We start from the raw sequence: 14,418 nt of genomic DNA, 5'->3' as shown, positions 1-14,418 counted from the left end.
GCTGGCACTGGCCTTTCAAGCTCAGCATGACCTGAGACTAGCATGCCTCAGAGGCCGGCTTCTCCCAGAGGAACCTGCTCCCTCATTCTCAGGAGCCTGCTTTGGTTGCCCACCTGAGTCTGGGCAGGTGGCAGCCCAAGAAAGGGTCATCTCTGGCATGGGCACCAACACTTTGGCACTCTCCCCCTGTCTCCCTCTCTCTGTGTCTTCTGCCAGAAGTTGCAGGCTTGGCTGCTTCCTTGGGCATAGCACCCGTCGCCATTATTGCCCGTCCTCCCTGGTTTGGACGTGGTGTTTTGATTGAATTGTTTTTTAATTTTAAATGTTTTTTTTAATTGTTGAAATGTTTTGATGTGTGTCACCTGGAAGGCCCTGACTGGACGGAAAGGCAGCATTAAAACATTTTAAATAAAATTAAAATCTTCAAAGACATGATCAAGGTTTGTGAAAACCATGCATGAAGTGGATAAAGAAGACGGATTTTTTCCCTGTCCCGTCATGAGAGAGCTCAGTGGAGCCGATGGGCAATAAAGAAGGACAGACAGGAGAAAATAGGCTTTATCCAATGAGTAACTGAATTGTGGGATTCACTGCCCGTGGAGATTGGGGCTGGCCATCAGCCTAGGTGGCTACAGAAGGCAGAGAGGCAAATTCACGGAGGAGAGAGCAGTCTACAGCTGCCAGCTGTGAGGAGTAAATAAGCCTCTGAAATAGAGGGTTTTGTCTGATCTCCCAGAGCAAGTGGACGGCCACTGGGTGAGACAGAATGCTGGACTAGATCAGGGGTCTGCAACCTCTGGCTCTCCTGATGTTCATGGACTACAATTCCCATCACCCCCTGCGAGCATGGCCAATTGGCAGGTTGCAGACCCCTGGACTACCTTGTTTCCCTGAAAATAAGACAGTGTTTTATATTAATTTTTGCTCCCAAAGATGCGCTATGTCTTATTTTCAGGGGATGTCTTATTTTTCTGCTCCACAGCTGCATGCTTTGATGTTCTGTTTGACGAGCATGCTTCCAAACAAAAACTTTGCTACGTCTTACTTTTGGGGGATGCTTTATATTTAGCACTTCAGCAAAACCTCTACTACGTCTTATTCTCCGGGGATGTCTTATTTTCGTGGAAACAGGGTAGATGGACCCTCTCGGAGCCTGGCCTGACCGGGCAGTGCTGTTTTGCTCAGTTTTGCTCTTTTTAACGTCTAGGTGGCCTTTATGGATTTTCTGCCATGTTCCTTTGTGGAGACTTGTAGATTTTGCCACTTTGCCTCCTTCAAAGATCGCACCACCTGTCACTGTGAGTTCACGTCCGCTGTCTCTGATTTGCAGCCCAGAAGAATCTCTTGCTTCTGGCTACTGACCCGTCACGAGTAGGACCGTCGTGTGCGATGCTGAGTCTTTATCAGTTTTTTCAGTAATTTTCATCATTTTAATTTCCTATTGGAAGGGAAGTGATCATTATGTCCACAGACATTTTTATTTAATCCTCAGAAGCAACTACCCTGGAAACAGAACAAAAACAATTGCTGGGTGGACAGACCAGAGCAGCCAAACTCTGCTTCCAACGCTCGGCCATCGTTCTTTGGGTCCATAATGTACAGTTGATGCCGTGGTTTGGTAGATAAAGCAATAGGGCCAGAGGTGGGATCCAGCAGGCTCTCACCAGTTCCCTAGAGTGGGTTACTAATTATTTGTGTGTGCCGAGAGGGGGTTACTAATTGGGTCTGCTTTTCCGTTAGAAATTCCATTGGGTCCAAAAATCATAAAGTCCTGTTGTTTCCTATGTGGCTGGTTAGCGAAGGTAGAAAACGGGATCATTCTCCCTGTTGAGCTGTTTTAAAAACGTGTTTTAGAAATATGGTAAAGTTCCTTGTTTAAGGAAAGTATCCTTCTTTTGATTTCTAGAAACAAAGTTAAGTATTTGAAAGTATTAAGTATTTGACAGGCAGTCAATTAGAGGAGAAGTAGTTGTTTCTGTTGGCAGTAGACGATAGGACTTGCTATAATGAGTTTAAATTATGGACAGAAAGATCCCAGCTGGAAATCAGGAACTTTTTTTTTGCAGTAAGAGTTTTTTACAGTAACAGAGAAATTATTAATGCCCCGCCCCCGGAATACCCAGCCACGCCCCCGTCGTACCCGGCCACGCCCCATTGGTGCTACGCCACAGTTTGAATCCCACCACCATGGGAACCTGTTACTAAAATTTTTGGATCCCACAACTGAATAGGGCCCTTAAGATCTGTTTCTACTGGCACTGTGTGCATAAGTATTGAGTGAATCTTTCAGAAGCAAATCAGATACCAAGGAGCTCTTTCTCCGCCTGTGCATATCTGGCCTTGGCATCTGTGAGAGATACGCCACTCTTTGCTGGGCCACACTGTGCTCAAGCAACGGCTGGAATTTTGATGGGTTTGTTTGGGGTATAGAACCATAAACACAGGCAGCTGTTTCTAGTACTGCATTAAAAATTTCCCGGATTCCTCCAGTCCCGCATTCCAGTGCCATTCACCTTCCTCTTCAAGAAGAAGAGTTGAAGAAGAGTTTGGATTTATATCCCCCCTTTCTCTCCTGCAGGAGACTCAAAGGTGCTTACCATCTCCTTGCCCTTCCCCCCTCACAACAAACACCCTGAGAGGTAGGTGGGGCTGAGAGAGCTCCAAGAAACTGTGACTAGCCCAAGGTCACCCAGCTGGCGTGTGTGGGAGTGCACAGGCTATTCTGAATTCCCCAGATAAGCCTCCACAGCTCAGGCGGCGGAGCTGGGAATCAAACCCGGTTCCTCCAGTTTAGATACACGAGCTCTTAGCCTCCTATGCCACTGCTGCTCCAAGGAACCTCTGCAGAGGTGCTGCTGCTGTGGACAAATTTTCCAAGGTAACTTCCCATCCCCTGCAAAGTCTGTGGGCAGCTCTGGCTTGGATCAGGCTCCCCCCCTCCCTCAGCAGACATGTCTTGTGCTCATGGCATTGCTGTAGCACTCCCTGCTTACTGTTACGCTTGAAGGCCAGGTAGCCTGCAGGACTTTCTGAAGTCATTCATGTTCTTATTCAAGTGCATTTGGGATCTTATGCAGGCCAGGAGCCCAGCAAATTGCATGGAGATGCCACTGGTTTGCCTGGACAGGAGTACATGTGAAATGTTGCATGTGTGCATACAGCTTCAGAACGTGCCAACTGATCAGTGGATTCTCCATACTTGTGGCCACACGTGTTACAACTGTGCGTGCTGCTGGCAACATGGCCATGAGTCCTGGGCCAGACAGCGTGGGGGTGGCTGCTTGTCTCAGGAACCCTGTGAGCCGCAAATGCTCCCAAAGCATGCGGTTTCCAGTGGAACTTCCAATATGTGAGAATATCATCTTCTCCTCAGGCTACAACAGCAGGCATGGCTGCGTCCACCCCACTGAAGTACCTGAACAGCATCTGTGTAGTCTTGTGATGGACTTCTGGGGCAGTCAGATGTGAGGCCAAGTGGCAAGCACAGAGAAGCAGGCATGGGCCAAACAGGGTATGAAAGATACCCAGTTTTGAGCAGTTTTCTGTAACCATCCACTGCCAGAATGCTGAAGAAGCATCCGGCTTGCTGAAAACTGGGCATTTGCAAACTGAGCGATGACTTCCCTTCTAGTTGGTGTCTTGCAGTTGTTCCCTTTCCATTACCTTAAAGAGGCCTCACCCTACCGTTTCTCCACAAACTCTAAAGAGCTCATGCAGTCTGCTGGCGGGCTGGGATTTTTAAAAAACACTGTGTATAAGCCACAGTAGCCAACTTAGCTGGCCTGCTGGCCTTCCCCTCCCTGCTTTTCCTTTGTTTTATATCTCTCTTGTGGTTCTGAATTCATTCCCTGGCTCCGGCTGCTCTGTGGTAGGATGGAGGTGCTGGGATATTAATATTCTAAGTGTGGATGTTAATGCTGTTGCTTTCTACTGTAAGCCAGGCTGAGCTTGTCCAATGAGGACGGGGGACAGATACATCCAATAAATAAGCAAGCAAACAAATAAATAAAACAAGCACTCGTAGAAACAGAGACGGAAGAGGTCATATATATAGGCCACCTTATACATTATAAAACTATTATGTTTGTTTCATGTGTACGCCTGTATATTTGCATATATGCATTGATGTACTAGTGCAGGGAAATGTCTGAGAATATTTAAATTCTTCATTATCATTATCATCATTAAACTTATTGGTCTTGTCTGTTCTGGAATTCTCCTCTTCTCTATAATTCCTCCTCTTCAAAAAGTGCCATGTTGGACCCTTAGACATGACGTAATGAATGTGTACAAAATTTATTTAAAACAACAGGATAAACGGGTGGCCAACCTATGGCACTCCAGATGTTCATGGACTACAATTCCCATCAGCCCCTGTCAGCATGGCCCATTGGAATTGCAGTCCATGAACATCTGGGGTGCCATAGGTTGGCCACCCCAGGGTAGAACAACTACAGGAAAACCACAGGGAAGAGAGGCGGGAGGGAGAGACTTCTGTCACAGGCCAAGTTGGGTGAGTCTCCTTAATATCTTGAGAAATGCACTTCACCCTCCGCTCCCTGCAACGTAGCGTCACCCTCAATGGTCTCCTCTATCTCACATCAAAAATCAATAATGGATTCAACCAAATAAACATGACTGCCAGAGAACTTAGAAAGAGTTGTCACTAGATTTTCCTTCGGGCGCTGCTTATTCCTGCAATAGCACATTGACCTAATTCGAAATAATTTTTAAAATCAATCTCCTGGGGAACCCTGAGTGACCCCTCGAGGAACACGCTGGCTGAGAAACTCTGTGTTAGAGCTTCACGGACAAGGGCTTGTCCAGCCTCTGCTTCGCGAGGGAGAGTCCATTTCCTCCCCTGGCACCTGGTCCCACTGCCAAAGTACCCTGGCTGTAAATTTCCCCCGTAATGTCCAGCCAGCACCTTCCTGCATGTAATCTAAACCTGTTATTGTGAGTCCTCTCCTGTGCTGCCAGCAGGAACAGCTCCCTGCCCTCCTTGAAGTGACAGCCCTTCAAATACTTTGAGAGCAACCATGCCCCACCCCCCGTCCATCTCCTCTTCTCCAGACGAAACATTCCCAAGTCCCCCAGCCTTTCTCCGGGCCCTTGACCATCCTCTGCACCTGCTCCGTTCTGCCCATGTCCTTTTGGAAGTGAGGCCTCCGGAACGAAGCATCATAATGACCACTGCAGTGTACAGTGAGACTGTGACATCTTGTGATTGGGATGTTCTGCCCCTCTTGACACACCTCAAGACTGCGTTAGCTGTTGTGTTGTGGTGATCACAGGTGATACATATCCCAAAGAGCCTGGAGCACTTTCTTGTGGAGGGAGGGAAGGCATCCCTGCCCTGACAGTCTCTGCAGAGTGCGGTCCTAGAGTTCAGTCCTCTGAACAGCTCCTCCAATTCTTGTACCACTGCCTCGTGCCTTTGGTTGGTCAAACCCTGGACCTGTGATCCAAACCAGGCTCTGCAACTTGATGGTTGAGAAGCCTTTATTGGTAGGTACAGAAGTAAGAGGGGGGGAAGCTGGTTCTGCCAGAACCTTCAAACAACCCCAGTATATCAAACCCCATTCCTCCTTCCCCTCCCTAGCCCATAATACTGCCCCACACAATTCTGAAAGCAAGAAAAGCAGGAATGCAGGATGAATCCAAGGTCAGAAGACCGAGATCAAGTCTCCTAGTTGTGAGAGCCTCTTCAGGGGAAAACGAAAGGGGTTTTTTTGGATTTATATCCCCCCTTTCTCTCCTGCAGGAGACTCAAAGGGGCTTACAATCTCCTTGCCCTCCCCCCCTCACAACAAACACCCTGTGAGGTGGGTGGGGCTGAGAGAGCTCCGAGAAGCTGTGACTAGCCCAAGGTCACCCAGCTGGCGTGTGTGGGAGTGCCCAGGCTAATCTGAATTCCCCAGATAAGCCTCCACAGCTCAGGCAGCAGAGCTGGGAATCAAACCCGGTTTCTCCAGATTAGATACACAAGCTCTTAACCTCCTACGCCAAAGCTGTGGAGCTCCCCCTCCCCCGGTGCTCCTCTGCTGGTTGCCAGGCTCCAGCTTTGCCCAGGACAGGCACAGCCTCCCTTTCTTGGGTACAATCATGCACAAGAGTGTATGGCCCTCATTTGTATACATGGCGCTAGCAGTGCAACTCACCAGCACTGGCATTGTTTTTCTAGAACAAACAGCAACTTTGGTCTTTGTTGATGCCAGTTCTGGCCTCACTGGAAAACTTTTGATCCTCCTGTTCAGATCGATGGTTAACTTCAGCCGCGGGATACAGTTTAAACGAGAGGACTGTTTCATTCAGCTGCTCTGGCACAATCCTGCCCCGGTTACCAGTTTTTCTTGGCTCCACTAAATCAGCACAGAACTCCCAGCTCAGAGTATCTTCGGGGGATTTTTCCACTCGCGTCGGTTGTCCTCTGATCTGGCAGCAGCATCTTGCCAAGTGATTGTGATGCCTGCAGATAAAACAAAATTTCCCATATGCCTCGCATGGTTTAGGACCGCACACAGATCCCGGCATTTGCCTGCTTGTTCCCTTTCTACACCCCCAGCAAATACTTACGGCAAACGTATTTCTCGTTTTGCGCATCCCAGACCCTCACCTGAATCCAGACGTTTGGATTTGGCCCTCGCAGACCTCCAGGCATTTGCCTAGGAATAAATCTCCTTCACGTCGCAGTCGTTCTCCGAGGACCTTCTCTCCGGTGCCACAGACAACCTGGCCGCTTCTCGGAGCGGTCTCCCGAACCGCAATTTGTGCCGAGCCACTTTCATTCTGTGACATACTGATCTGTGCCCAGTGTTTGCTTTTTGCTCGCAGATGGAAAATGTCTTCCTTTCCAAAGTTTCTTCTTAGGCATATTTACTCTTCAGATGTGCCCCTCGTTACCTTTAGTGTCACCTTCTCATCCTCTGCAAACCCAACATGGATATAAATGTCCGGCGCTTCCTTCCCAGCAACATGTAGAACAACGAGGGCCTTTGTGGTTTTTCCCTTTTTTGTCTCAGCCCCCACAGCTGCCAGATCCAGTTCAGACTGTTGTTTAAGCTCCCCTCCCCCGACAGCTGCAGCCTTGATGGGGGTTGTAACATCTCTGGCTTCCCAGGTCCCTGCTATTTGCCAGCGTTTGCCCGGGGCTTTCTGCTGTGATTGTGGCTGAACCACAAGGAAATGACCCCCAGGTGGATCCGGCCCACTCCCTGTTGCTGCTCCTGACACCGAGTCACCTCTCTGACGGCCACAAAGGCTAACAGAATGAGGAACGGCTCAAAATAACTTTCATATGAAGAGCAATTAAAGCATCTTGCGCGGCAGCCTCTAAATTCGATCCTAGAACAAAGCGAGTCTGTGAGATACGAGGGCAAGTTCACCCATTAACTATCCTTCAACATGTGTGTGTGTGTGTGGGGGGGGGGAGATCTCTCAGCTGTAAATTCCCTCACGACAGACCTGAGAAGCGACACCAGGGGAGAGGAAGGGGGGGGGACGGGCATCTGGTTCGACTGCCGCCACCCCGAGTCCCAGCTCAGGATGGGAAGCTACTTGGGATGGGGAGAGGGGAGGGAGGGAAGGGTGGAAACCCTCCTCCCCAATCGACTAATGTCTCTGTTTTTCCCAGGCCTCCCGATGCCACTGCCCTGCGCCAGCTGCTGTGACCCGTCAGAAGATGGGGGTGGTCTGCACCTGCTCGGGACCCACCCTGGCAGCCCAAGTTGGACCCTGGAAGGCCCCCTGGAAATGGAGCTTGCAAATGTCTTCCTCCTGAGCCCCTGCCGCACTTCCGCCGCCCTCTGAGCATGCTCTGCAGTCTCCCCGCTGGCACAGATCAGCTGGTGCACGCAAGGACCTTCCAGTGACTTTGCCTCTCAGCAGATTGAACTCCCCCCCCCCTGGTTGTTGCTGAGAGGGCCCCTCTGGGATGGGACCGGACCGGACGGCAGGGAGGAGCGCCTGAGCAGCCAGCTGCCTGCTGTTTGGAAGGCACGTGTGGAGACGCGGGTGCCCCACGCAGAGCCAAGGACAGGCCTCCCTCTGCCCTGCCCCATGTCTGGAGGCCAGCCCGTTGGACACTTCCTAGTGCTGCTGGAAGAAAGAGCTCGAGCCGGGCTCCTCACAGCAGGCATGCGATTCCTCTCCTGATGCCATCGCTGTTGCCTGCAGGCACCTGACCCCCCCCCCTCGTAGTGACCTCCCCTCCCCCCGCAAAGGATGCCCATGTTGTCTCGGCCAGCGGCCCGGGCCCCGCAGTGATGGCTTGTGACTTCTTCTCCTGGATTCTGCTCCTTCTCTGGGCACTGGGCCGCCCAGCGGTCCTCTCGATGCACGTGGAGCCCCCGGGGCCTGCCCTGGAGCTGTCTGGGGATGGTGGGCTGCTGGGCAGTGGACGCGTGAAACGTGGATGGGTGTGGAACCAGTTCTTTGTGGTGGAGGAGTACACGGGCACGGAACCACTGTACGTTGGGAAGGTAAAGTCAGCTGGGTTTTGTGGGGAAGTAGCACCGGACAGCCGTGGGCTGGTTTAGCTCCCTTCTCCGGGGGGGGGGGGGGCAAAGGGGGGGTCTCCATGGTCCCAGTTGTCTCTGACCTCATCCAAGCCCCACTTGACCACAGGTTCCAGCGACTCCAACGTGTGTCCCCAGGGGCAGGTCAGAAAGGGCCTGAGGCCCGTTCCAAAACCCTTCCCCAGCCTGGGCAAACCTCTGTTCCCAGCCTCCACTGGGGCTGCAGTCTGGCCTGTCCTCCTTCGGCCTTTGTGTGGGCCCTTCCTGAGCTGGGTCCGGAAAGCACGGCTGGCAGCGAGGAGGCCTAGAAGCTCGGCAGTTGTGCGCTTTGTGTTTGGGAAGGATGGCGAGGGCACGTGGCGATTCTAGGGTCTGCCCCCTCCCGACCTCCAGCCAATGAGGAGGTGTCTTTGGGAAGCTTTTGCCAGCAAGGGCTTGTTGGTGCTGGCCTCTGTGTCAGCTGCACAGTCAACGTACGCTGAGCAGCTGCCACAGACTGGAGGTGCAGGTGATGGGCTGGCAGAGGGGTGAAGCAGGGGTCGCGAGCAGCAAGTGTTGTGTTTGGAAGCAGAGCCCCTTCGCCCAGGTGCCTTGCGCCTGAGCAGCTGTGAAAAGGGCCAGGGGTGCATCACACGGAGGGGGAGGCAGATGCTCCTCTGCTGTTGGCCAGATGTTAGCTGCGGGGGGGCAATCCACGGCCCCTCCTTTGGAGCTGCCCCGGAGTCTTTGGCCAGGCCGAAGGGATTGGATTGGCAGGAGAAGCACGGGGCAGCAGGCTCCAACATCTTGCTGGCTCTGAGAACAAAGGAGCGTGGCCTTCTCTCTGCTCGGTCGGGGCGAGGTTCCCCCACAGCTCCTCCCCCTGGCTCTTGCACGGGGCGGGGGGCAGCCTCCAGTCCCTGCCCCAAGGTGAGAGATGACTTGACAAGGGGTGTTAAATAGGGCATCGGCCATGTTAGGTATTGTGGTGCCTGACAATAGGGTATATGAAGGCAGACCCACCTGGATGGAAGGGGAGGCCCGGCCAGGCTGACCCACCCACCAAAGGCCAGATTCAAGGAGCTCTTTAGACACCACAGCATTGGGGCTCCGTGGCAGAAGGAGTGTCCTGCTGGTGCCCGGGGTGCTGCATCCCCTCCCCTCCTGGTCAGTTCAAGTCCTGCTTCGCTGGTGGTGCGGCTTCCCCAAATACGCGCTCTCAGCATTGCAGGGCTGAGCTCCTCTCTTGATCAGAGGAGGCCCTTCTGCTTTATCAACCGCTCCGGTTCTGGGTCCTCTCCGCTGGGTTCAGGGAAGGATTTGAAACCTTGCTGTTCTGTGGAGGAAACCGGCGGAGACCCGGAGCTGTCCAGGTGCTGAAGGAGGAGGGATGGGTGGGTGGGCAGGAGCGGTGTCCCTCGTCCCAGGCCCTCCTGCCGGCCTCGTGAAAAGGAGGGGGGAGATGGTGGCGGTGTGTTGTGTCCAGTGCCATCTAGTCACCCCCCCCACTTCTAGTGACCCTTTGCATCAAGGTCCTCTCCTGGACAAGCCGTGGCTTCCTTGAGACAGTGCAACCGTCTCCCGTTGGGTCTTCCCCTTTCTGGCTGCCTCCAGCCTCTCCAAGCGTTCCTGTCTTTTCCAGTGAGTCTCGTCTTCTCGTGATGTCAGCAAAGTAGGGCAGCCTCGGGTGGGTCGTTTCAGCGTCTAGGGAGAGGCCTGTGATGATTCCGGGGTGCAAAACACTGCTGGCGGCTCCCCCCGCCCCGCCCCGCCCCGCCCCGCCCCACCCCTATTTATGTGCTCACTGTGAAAACAAATGCTCTGCACAAACCCAGCAGCCAGACTGGTTCCTCGGGGGCTGCCTCGGAGGCAGCAGCTGGGTGTTCGGTGCCCAGGGACGTGGCGTTCTGCGAAAGGCTCTCCCTCCTGCCACGTCTCCTGGGCTTCGAGGCAGCCGACAAAGGGGTCAACAGCTGGCCGGCCGTCACAGCGTCAGGGAAATCTGACAGAACCAAGTTGTTGCTGCAACCAGCAGACCCCAGCAGCGCCCCCTCCCCAAACCAGCCCGTTGCTCAGGAGGTAAAATGCCAGGGGAGGGGGGGGTGTATGTGGAGGGGGAGCACTCTGACGTGAGAAGGGTTAAAAATGGGAGGGAAAGGTGGGGTCTAAATCCAAACTCTTCTACTTTTCTTCATGGGCCCTTCGCCAGCCCTCTCCCGCAGGTTCATGGTGTCTCCATCCTCTCAGCTGACAATGAGAAGTCAGGATGGGGGCACTGGCATACTAAGGACACCTCGGATGACCCCTCGCCCAGCGGTTGCCTGGATGGGGCCCGAGGTGGGTCCTGGCAAGACCCCGTAGCTCAGAGGCCTGGGATTGGGCTCCTGGCACATCCTGTCGAGACCACTTGGTTGCTGGGGGGGGGGGGGGGGGGGTTTCTGCTGTTCCTGGGCTGCATTTTTCTGCAGTGGGGACCCAGAGCAGCTCCCGACGTGGCCGTTCATTGTCACAGCATCCCTATGAGGCAGGTGGCGACAGGGCTGGCCCAAAGTCACCTGGGGAGCTTCTGTGGCAGAGTGGGGATTTGGGCCTCCGTCTCCCAGGTCCCCATCTGGCACCGCAGCTGCTACGCTCGGGGTTTCCAGCAGGGCCCCCGAGCAGCTCCTGCCAAATGGGTTGAGGAAGAGGACCGCGCATGGCTCTGCAGGGGCAGGGGAGAACGGGTGGGCTGGACCGATCTTGACAAATGTGCTTTGGGAGCAGCTGCCACAAGGATCTTCACTGCGTGGCAGAAGGAGAGCTGCCTGTACACCCGGGAAACATTTTGTGGCTGGCTCCGCCTCCTAGGGCAGCCATCTTGTGGTTGCACCCGTGACCTTGTGTCAGAATTCCAAAGCTGCCCATAGGGCCAAAAGGGTGGAGGGCCACGTGCCTACGCCAGGCTGGTTCCCAGAGAGACAAGGGGCAGCTGTGAGCGAGTTGATCTCTACTCTTGATCTGGCAAGTGGGGCAGGCGTGGGGTGCAGCGCTTCTGGGGGCTTTTATCTGCACCTGGCCCAGAAAGTGAGCCCCACCCTGTGCCACCCCCCAGCAAAGTTGGATCTCCATCCCTGCGCAGGATGCTTCGCTGGGGGGGGGGGGGGCTTCCATGGGGCAGTGAGCAGGGGGTGGGGAGGGACACTGGATACCGCTGCTTTTGGGACCTTGAGACTCAAGAGGGCTGCAGGAGTTTTTCCCTTCAGAAGGGAAGCTGTCTGTGCAGACCTCCTGAGGAGCAGAGATCAGGGGAGGCCTTCTCTTCTCTCTGCCCCCCAACAGACTGTTGCCCTTCCTGCCCGCTGTGTTTATGGGGCTGCCTTAAACCTTGTGTGGAGGAAGGGGGGCACCTGACCAGCGCTTCAGCACTGGGCTCCACTCTGATGAAGGGGGAACCAGGTCCAAGGCAAATCTCCCCCCATACCTCTCTCTCCAGCAGCTGGCAGGGCCTCTTGCCTCAGCTCTGCAGTTGGACGCCACAGAGGGGCCCTGGGGAAGTGAGCAGACTACTACTGCTGCTGCTGCTTATGAGGCCCCAGGGAGGCCCGAGTCAAGGGCTCTGTGGCTGTGGGTGCCCCCATCCTTTGGCGCAAGCTTTCCGTGGGTGGTAGGTAAAGAGGGTGGGAACGTGCCTGAGCGTTGCTTGACTTTTCCACGTGGGTGGGGTCTGGCGTGGCATCCTCTCCGAGGGTTCCCTTCCTTGCCCCCTGGGGAGAGCCTCACGGCACCGGGGCTGGGCAGATTCCAGAGGTCGCCTAGCAACAGTCTCCTTTCCAGAGTGAGCCCCGCCACCTCCCACAGACTCATTTCACGGCCCCCTTCTCTGCCGCTGCCGCTGCCAGCCCTGAGAAAACTGCCAAGCCATGCCGAAGTGCCCGGAGGAAGCCAAGGAGCCCAGCCAAAGATCAGCCCTCTCCGGCTGCTCCTGCTAGTCAGATCCTGTTGGCAGCGCCCCCTCTGATCGTGGGCCGGCTGCCCCTGGCAAGCGGGTTGCATGGCCCCCCTCCCCCGCACTGCACCCCCTGCCTGCTCCTCCGTCCCTTGCAGCCACGTACAGAGAAGGCTGGGAGGACCAATAACATTTTCATAAAATCTTGGTACTTGAGTTAATCCTTTTTCAGAAGTGTAATTTCCCCGGGGGGCCCTGTCAGTTTGATGTGGATTTTCATGTTATTTTTTTTAAAGAAAAATAGAATTATGGGGTCAGCTTGAGTTACCAACTTGTGCATGTGGACAGATCTATTTTAGATAGACGCAGGGATTAAAGGGGGAAAACAGATTTAATTAAGTTGCTAATATTTAAAGGAAATGGATGAACTTGGGCTTCATGAGTTGGAGCGCGCACCAAACGCTCTTTCATTAAGGGCAAGTTTTTATTTGATTTCCGTTCCTCCTCCACCCGTACGTCAGTTTTTTATTTGCGTATCTGTGCCTTCTGTTTAATCGTTTTAATAAGGAGAATGCACCTCTGCTCACATTTAATTTTGATTTAATTAGTGGGAGGTAATTAATGGCATCGTAAAATCCCAGATTTCCAGCCCTTTAGGGCAACGAAACAATTTCCTTTTTTAACAAACGGAGCAGATGAAAGGCTTTCGATGGTTTACCCGAACCTTCCTTTCCCTTCAGTGTGACGCCTGGCTCTTCTCTCCACTGGAATGCTGGAGGCTTGCAGAGGTGCCCCCCCCCACCCGCAGCCCAGTCTTTTCTCAGCCTTTGTAGTGACCATCTGCTGCCCATGTCATGGGACTTTATATGCCCCCCCCCTTGCTGCCTCTTCCCAGGAGAGGTGGTCCATACCCCTGCAGCAGTAGAAGGGGGGTAAGGCCAAGGAGGGGGCGCTGCTGTGGAATCCTAGTACCATAGAGTTGGTACTAGGAATCCTAGTACCATAGAGTTGGAAGAGACTACAAGAGTCATCAAGTCCAACCCCCTGTCATCCAGGAACACACAATCAAGGCACTCCAACCAGCCTCTGTTTAAAAACCTAAAAAATCAGAGATCCCACAAACCTCCGAGGCAGGGAATTCCCCTGTCAAACAGCCCTGACTGTCAGGAAGTTTTTCCTAATGTTTAGGTGGAGCCTCTTCTCCTGAACTTTGAGTCCACCACACCTGGTCCTAGTCTCCGGAGCAGAAGAAGACAAGCCTGCCCTCTCACCAACATGATATCCTTAGGTGGAAGTGGCCGTGTTCTCCTGGAGGTGGTTATACAATGGAAAGGGGATACCAAGCATGGTCCAGAAGGTGGACGAAGCAACAAGGAGATCAGCTGTTTTGGATCTGCTCCTCACCAACAATGATAACCTGATGAATGGGGTGGAAGTGGGGGGGTCCTTAGGTGGAAGTGACCGTGTTCTCCTGGAATTCATTATACAATGGAAAGGGGATGCCAAGTCTAGTTGGACACATGTTCTAGACTTGAAGAAAGCTGATTTCAGTAAACTTAAGAAACTACTCGGTGTGATCCCAGGGTTAAGAATACCTTGGCACATGGTTAAGAGAAGGGAGTACAAGATGAATGGGAGTTTCTTAAAAGTGAGATCTTAAAGGCACAATTTCAAACATTTCCAATGAGGAGAAAAAATGGGAGGTGTCTAAAGAAACCAGGACGGATGTCTAAAGAACTCTCAAGTGAGCCAAGATATAAAAGGGACATGTATTTGAAATTGGAAAGTACGGAAATTACTAAAGAGGAATTCAACAAATGGCCAAGACATTTAGGGAGAAAGTCGGAAAAGCTAAAGCTCACAATGAGCTCAGACTTGCGAGAGATGTTGAAAACAATAAAAAGGGCTTTTCTGGTTATGTCCATAGCAAAAGGAAGAAAAAGGATATGATAGGGTCTTTGAGAACTCCTGGAGAACAGGAGAAGTCCCAGTGGATTA

The 14,418-nt window shown here is 53.1% G+C and overlaps 1 protein-coding gene across 1 annotated transcript in view; it reads left to right on the top strand.

The window, feature by feature from the left end:
- Positions 1–14,418, top strand: part of LOC125433459 (cadherin-22-like) — an 81,924-nt gene that overhangs the window by 44,499 nt on the left and 23,007 nt on the right. Inside the window, exon 2 of the mRNA XM_048497967.1 lies at positions 7,634–8,480. Coding sequence (XP_048353924.1) covers positions 8,265–8,480 — 216 coding nt within the window. The 5' untranslated portion in view covers positions 7,634–8,264. The remainder of the gene's footprint in view (positions 1–7,633; positions 8,481–14,418) is intronic.

This window comes from Sphaerodactylus townsendi, linkage group LG05 (assembly GCF_021028975.2).
Source record: "Sphaerodactylus townsendi isolate TG3544 linkage group LG05, MPM_Stown_v2.3, whole genome shotgun sequence".
Lineage (NCBI taxonomy): Eukaryota > Metazoa > Chordata > Lepidosauria > Squamata > Sphaerodactylidae > Sphaerodactylus > Sphaerodactylus townsendi.
This window is presented reverse-complemented; position numbering and strand designations above follow the sequence as displayed.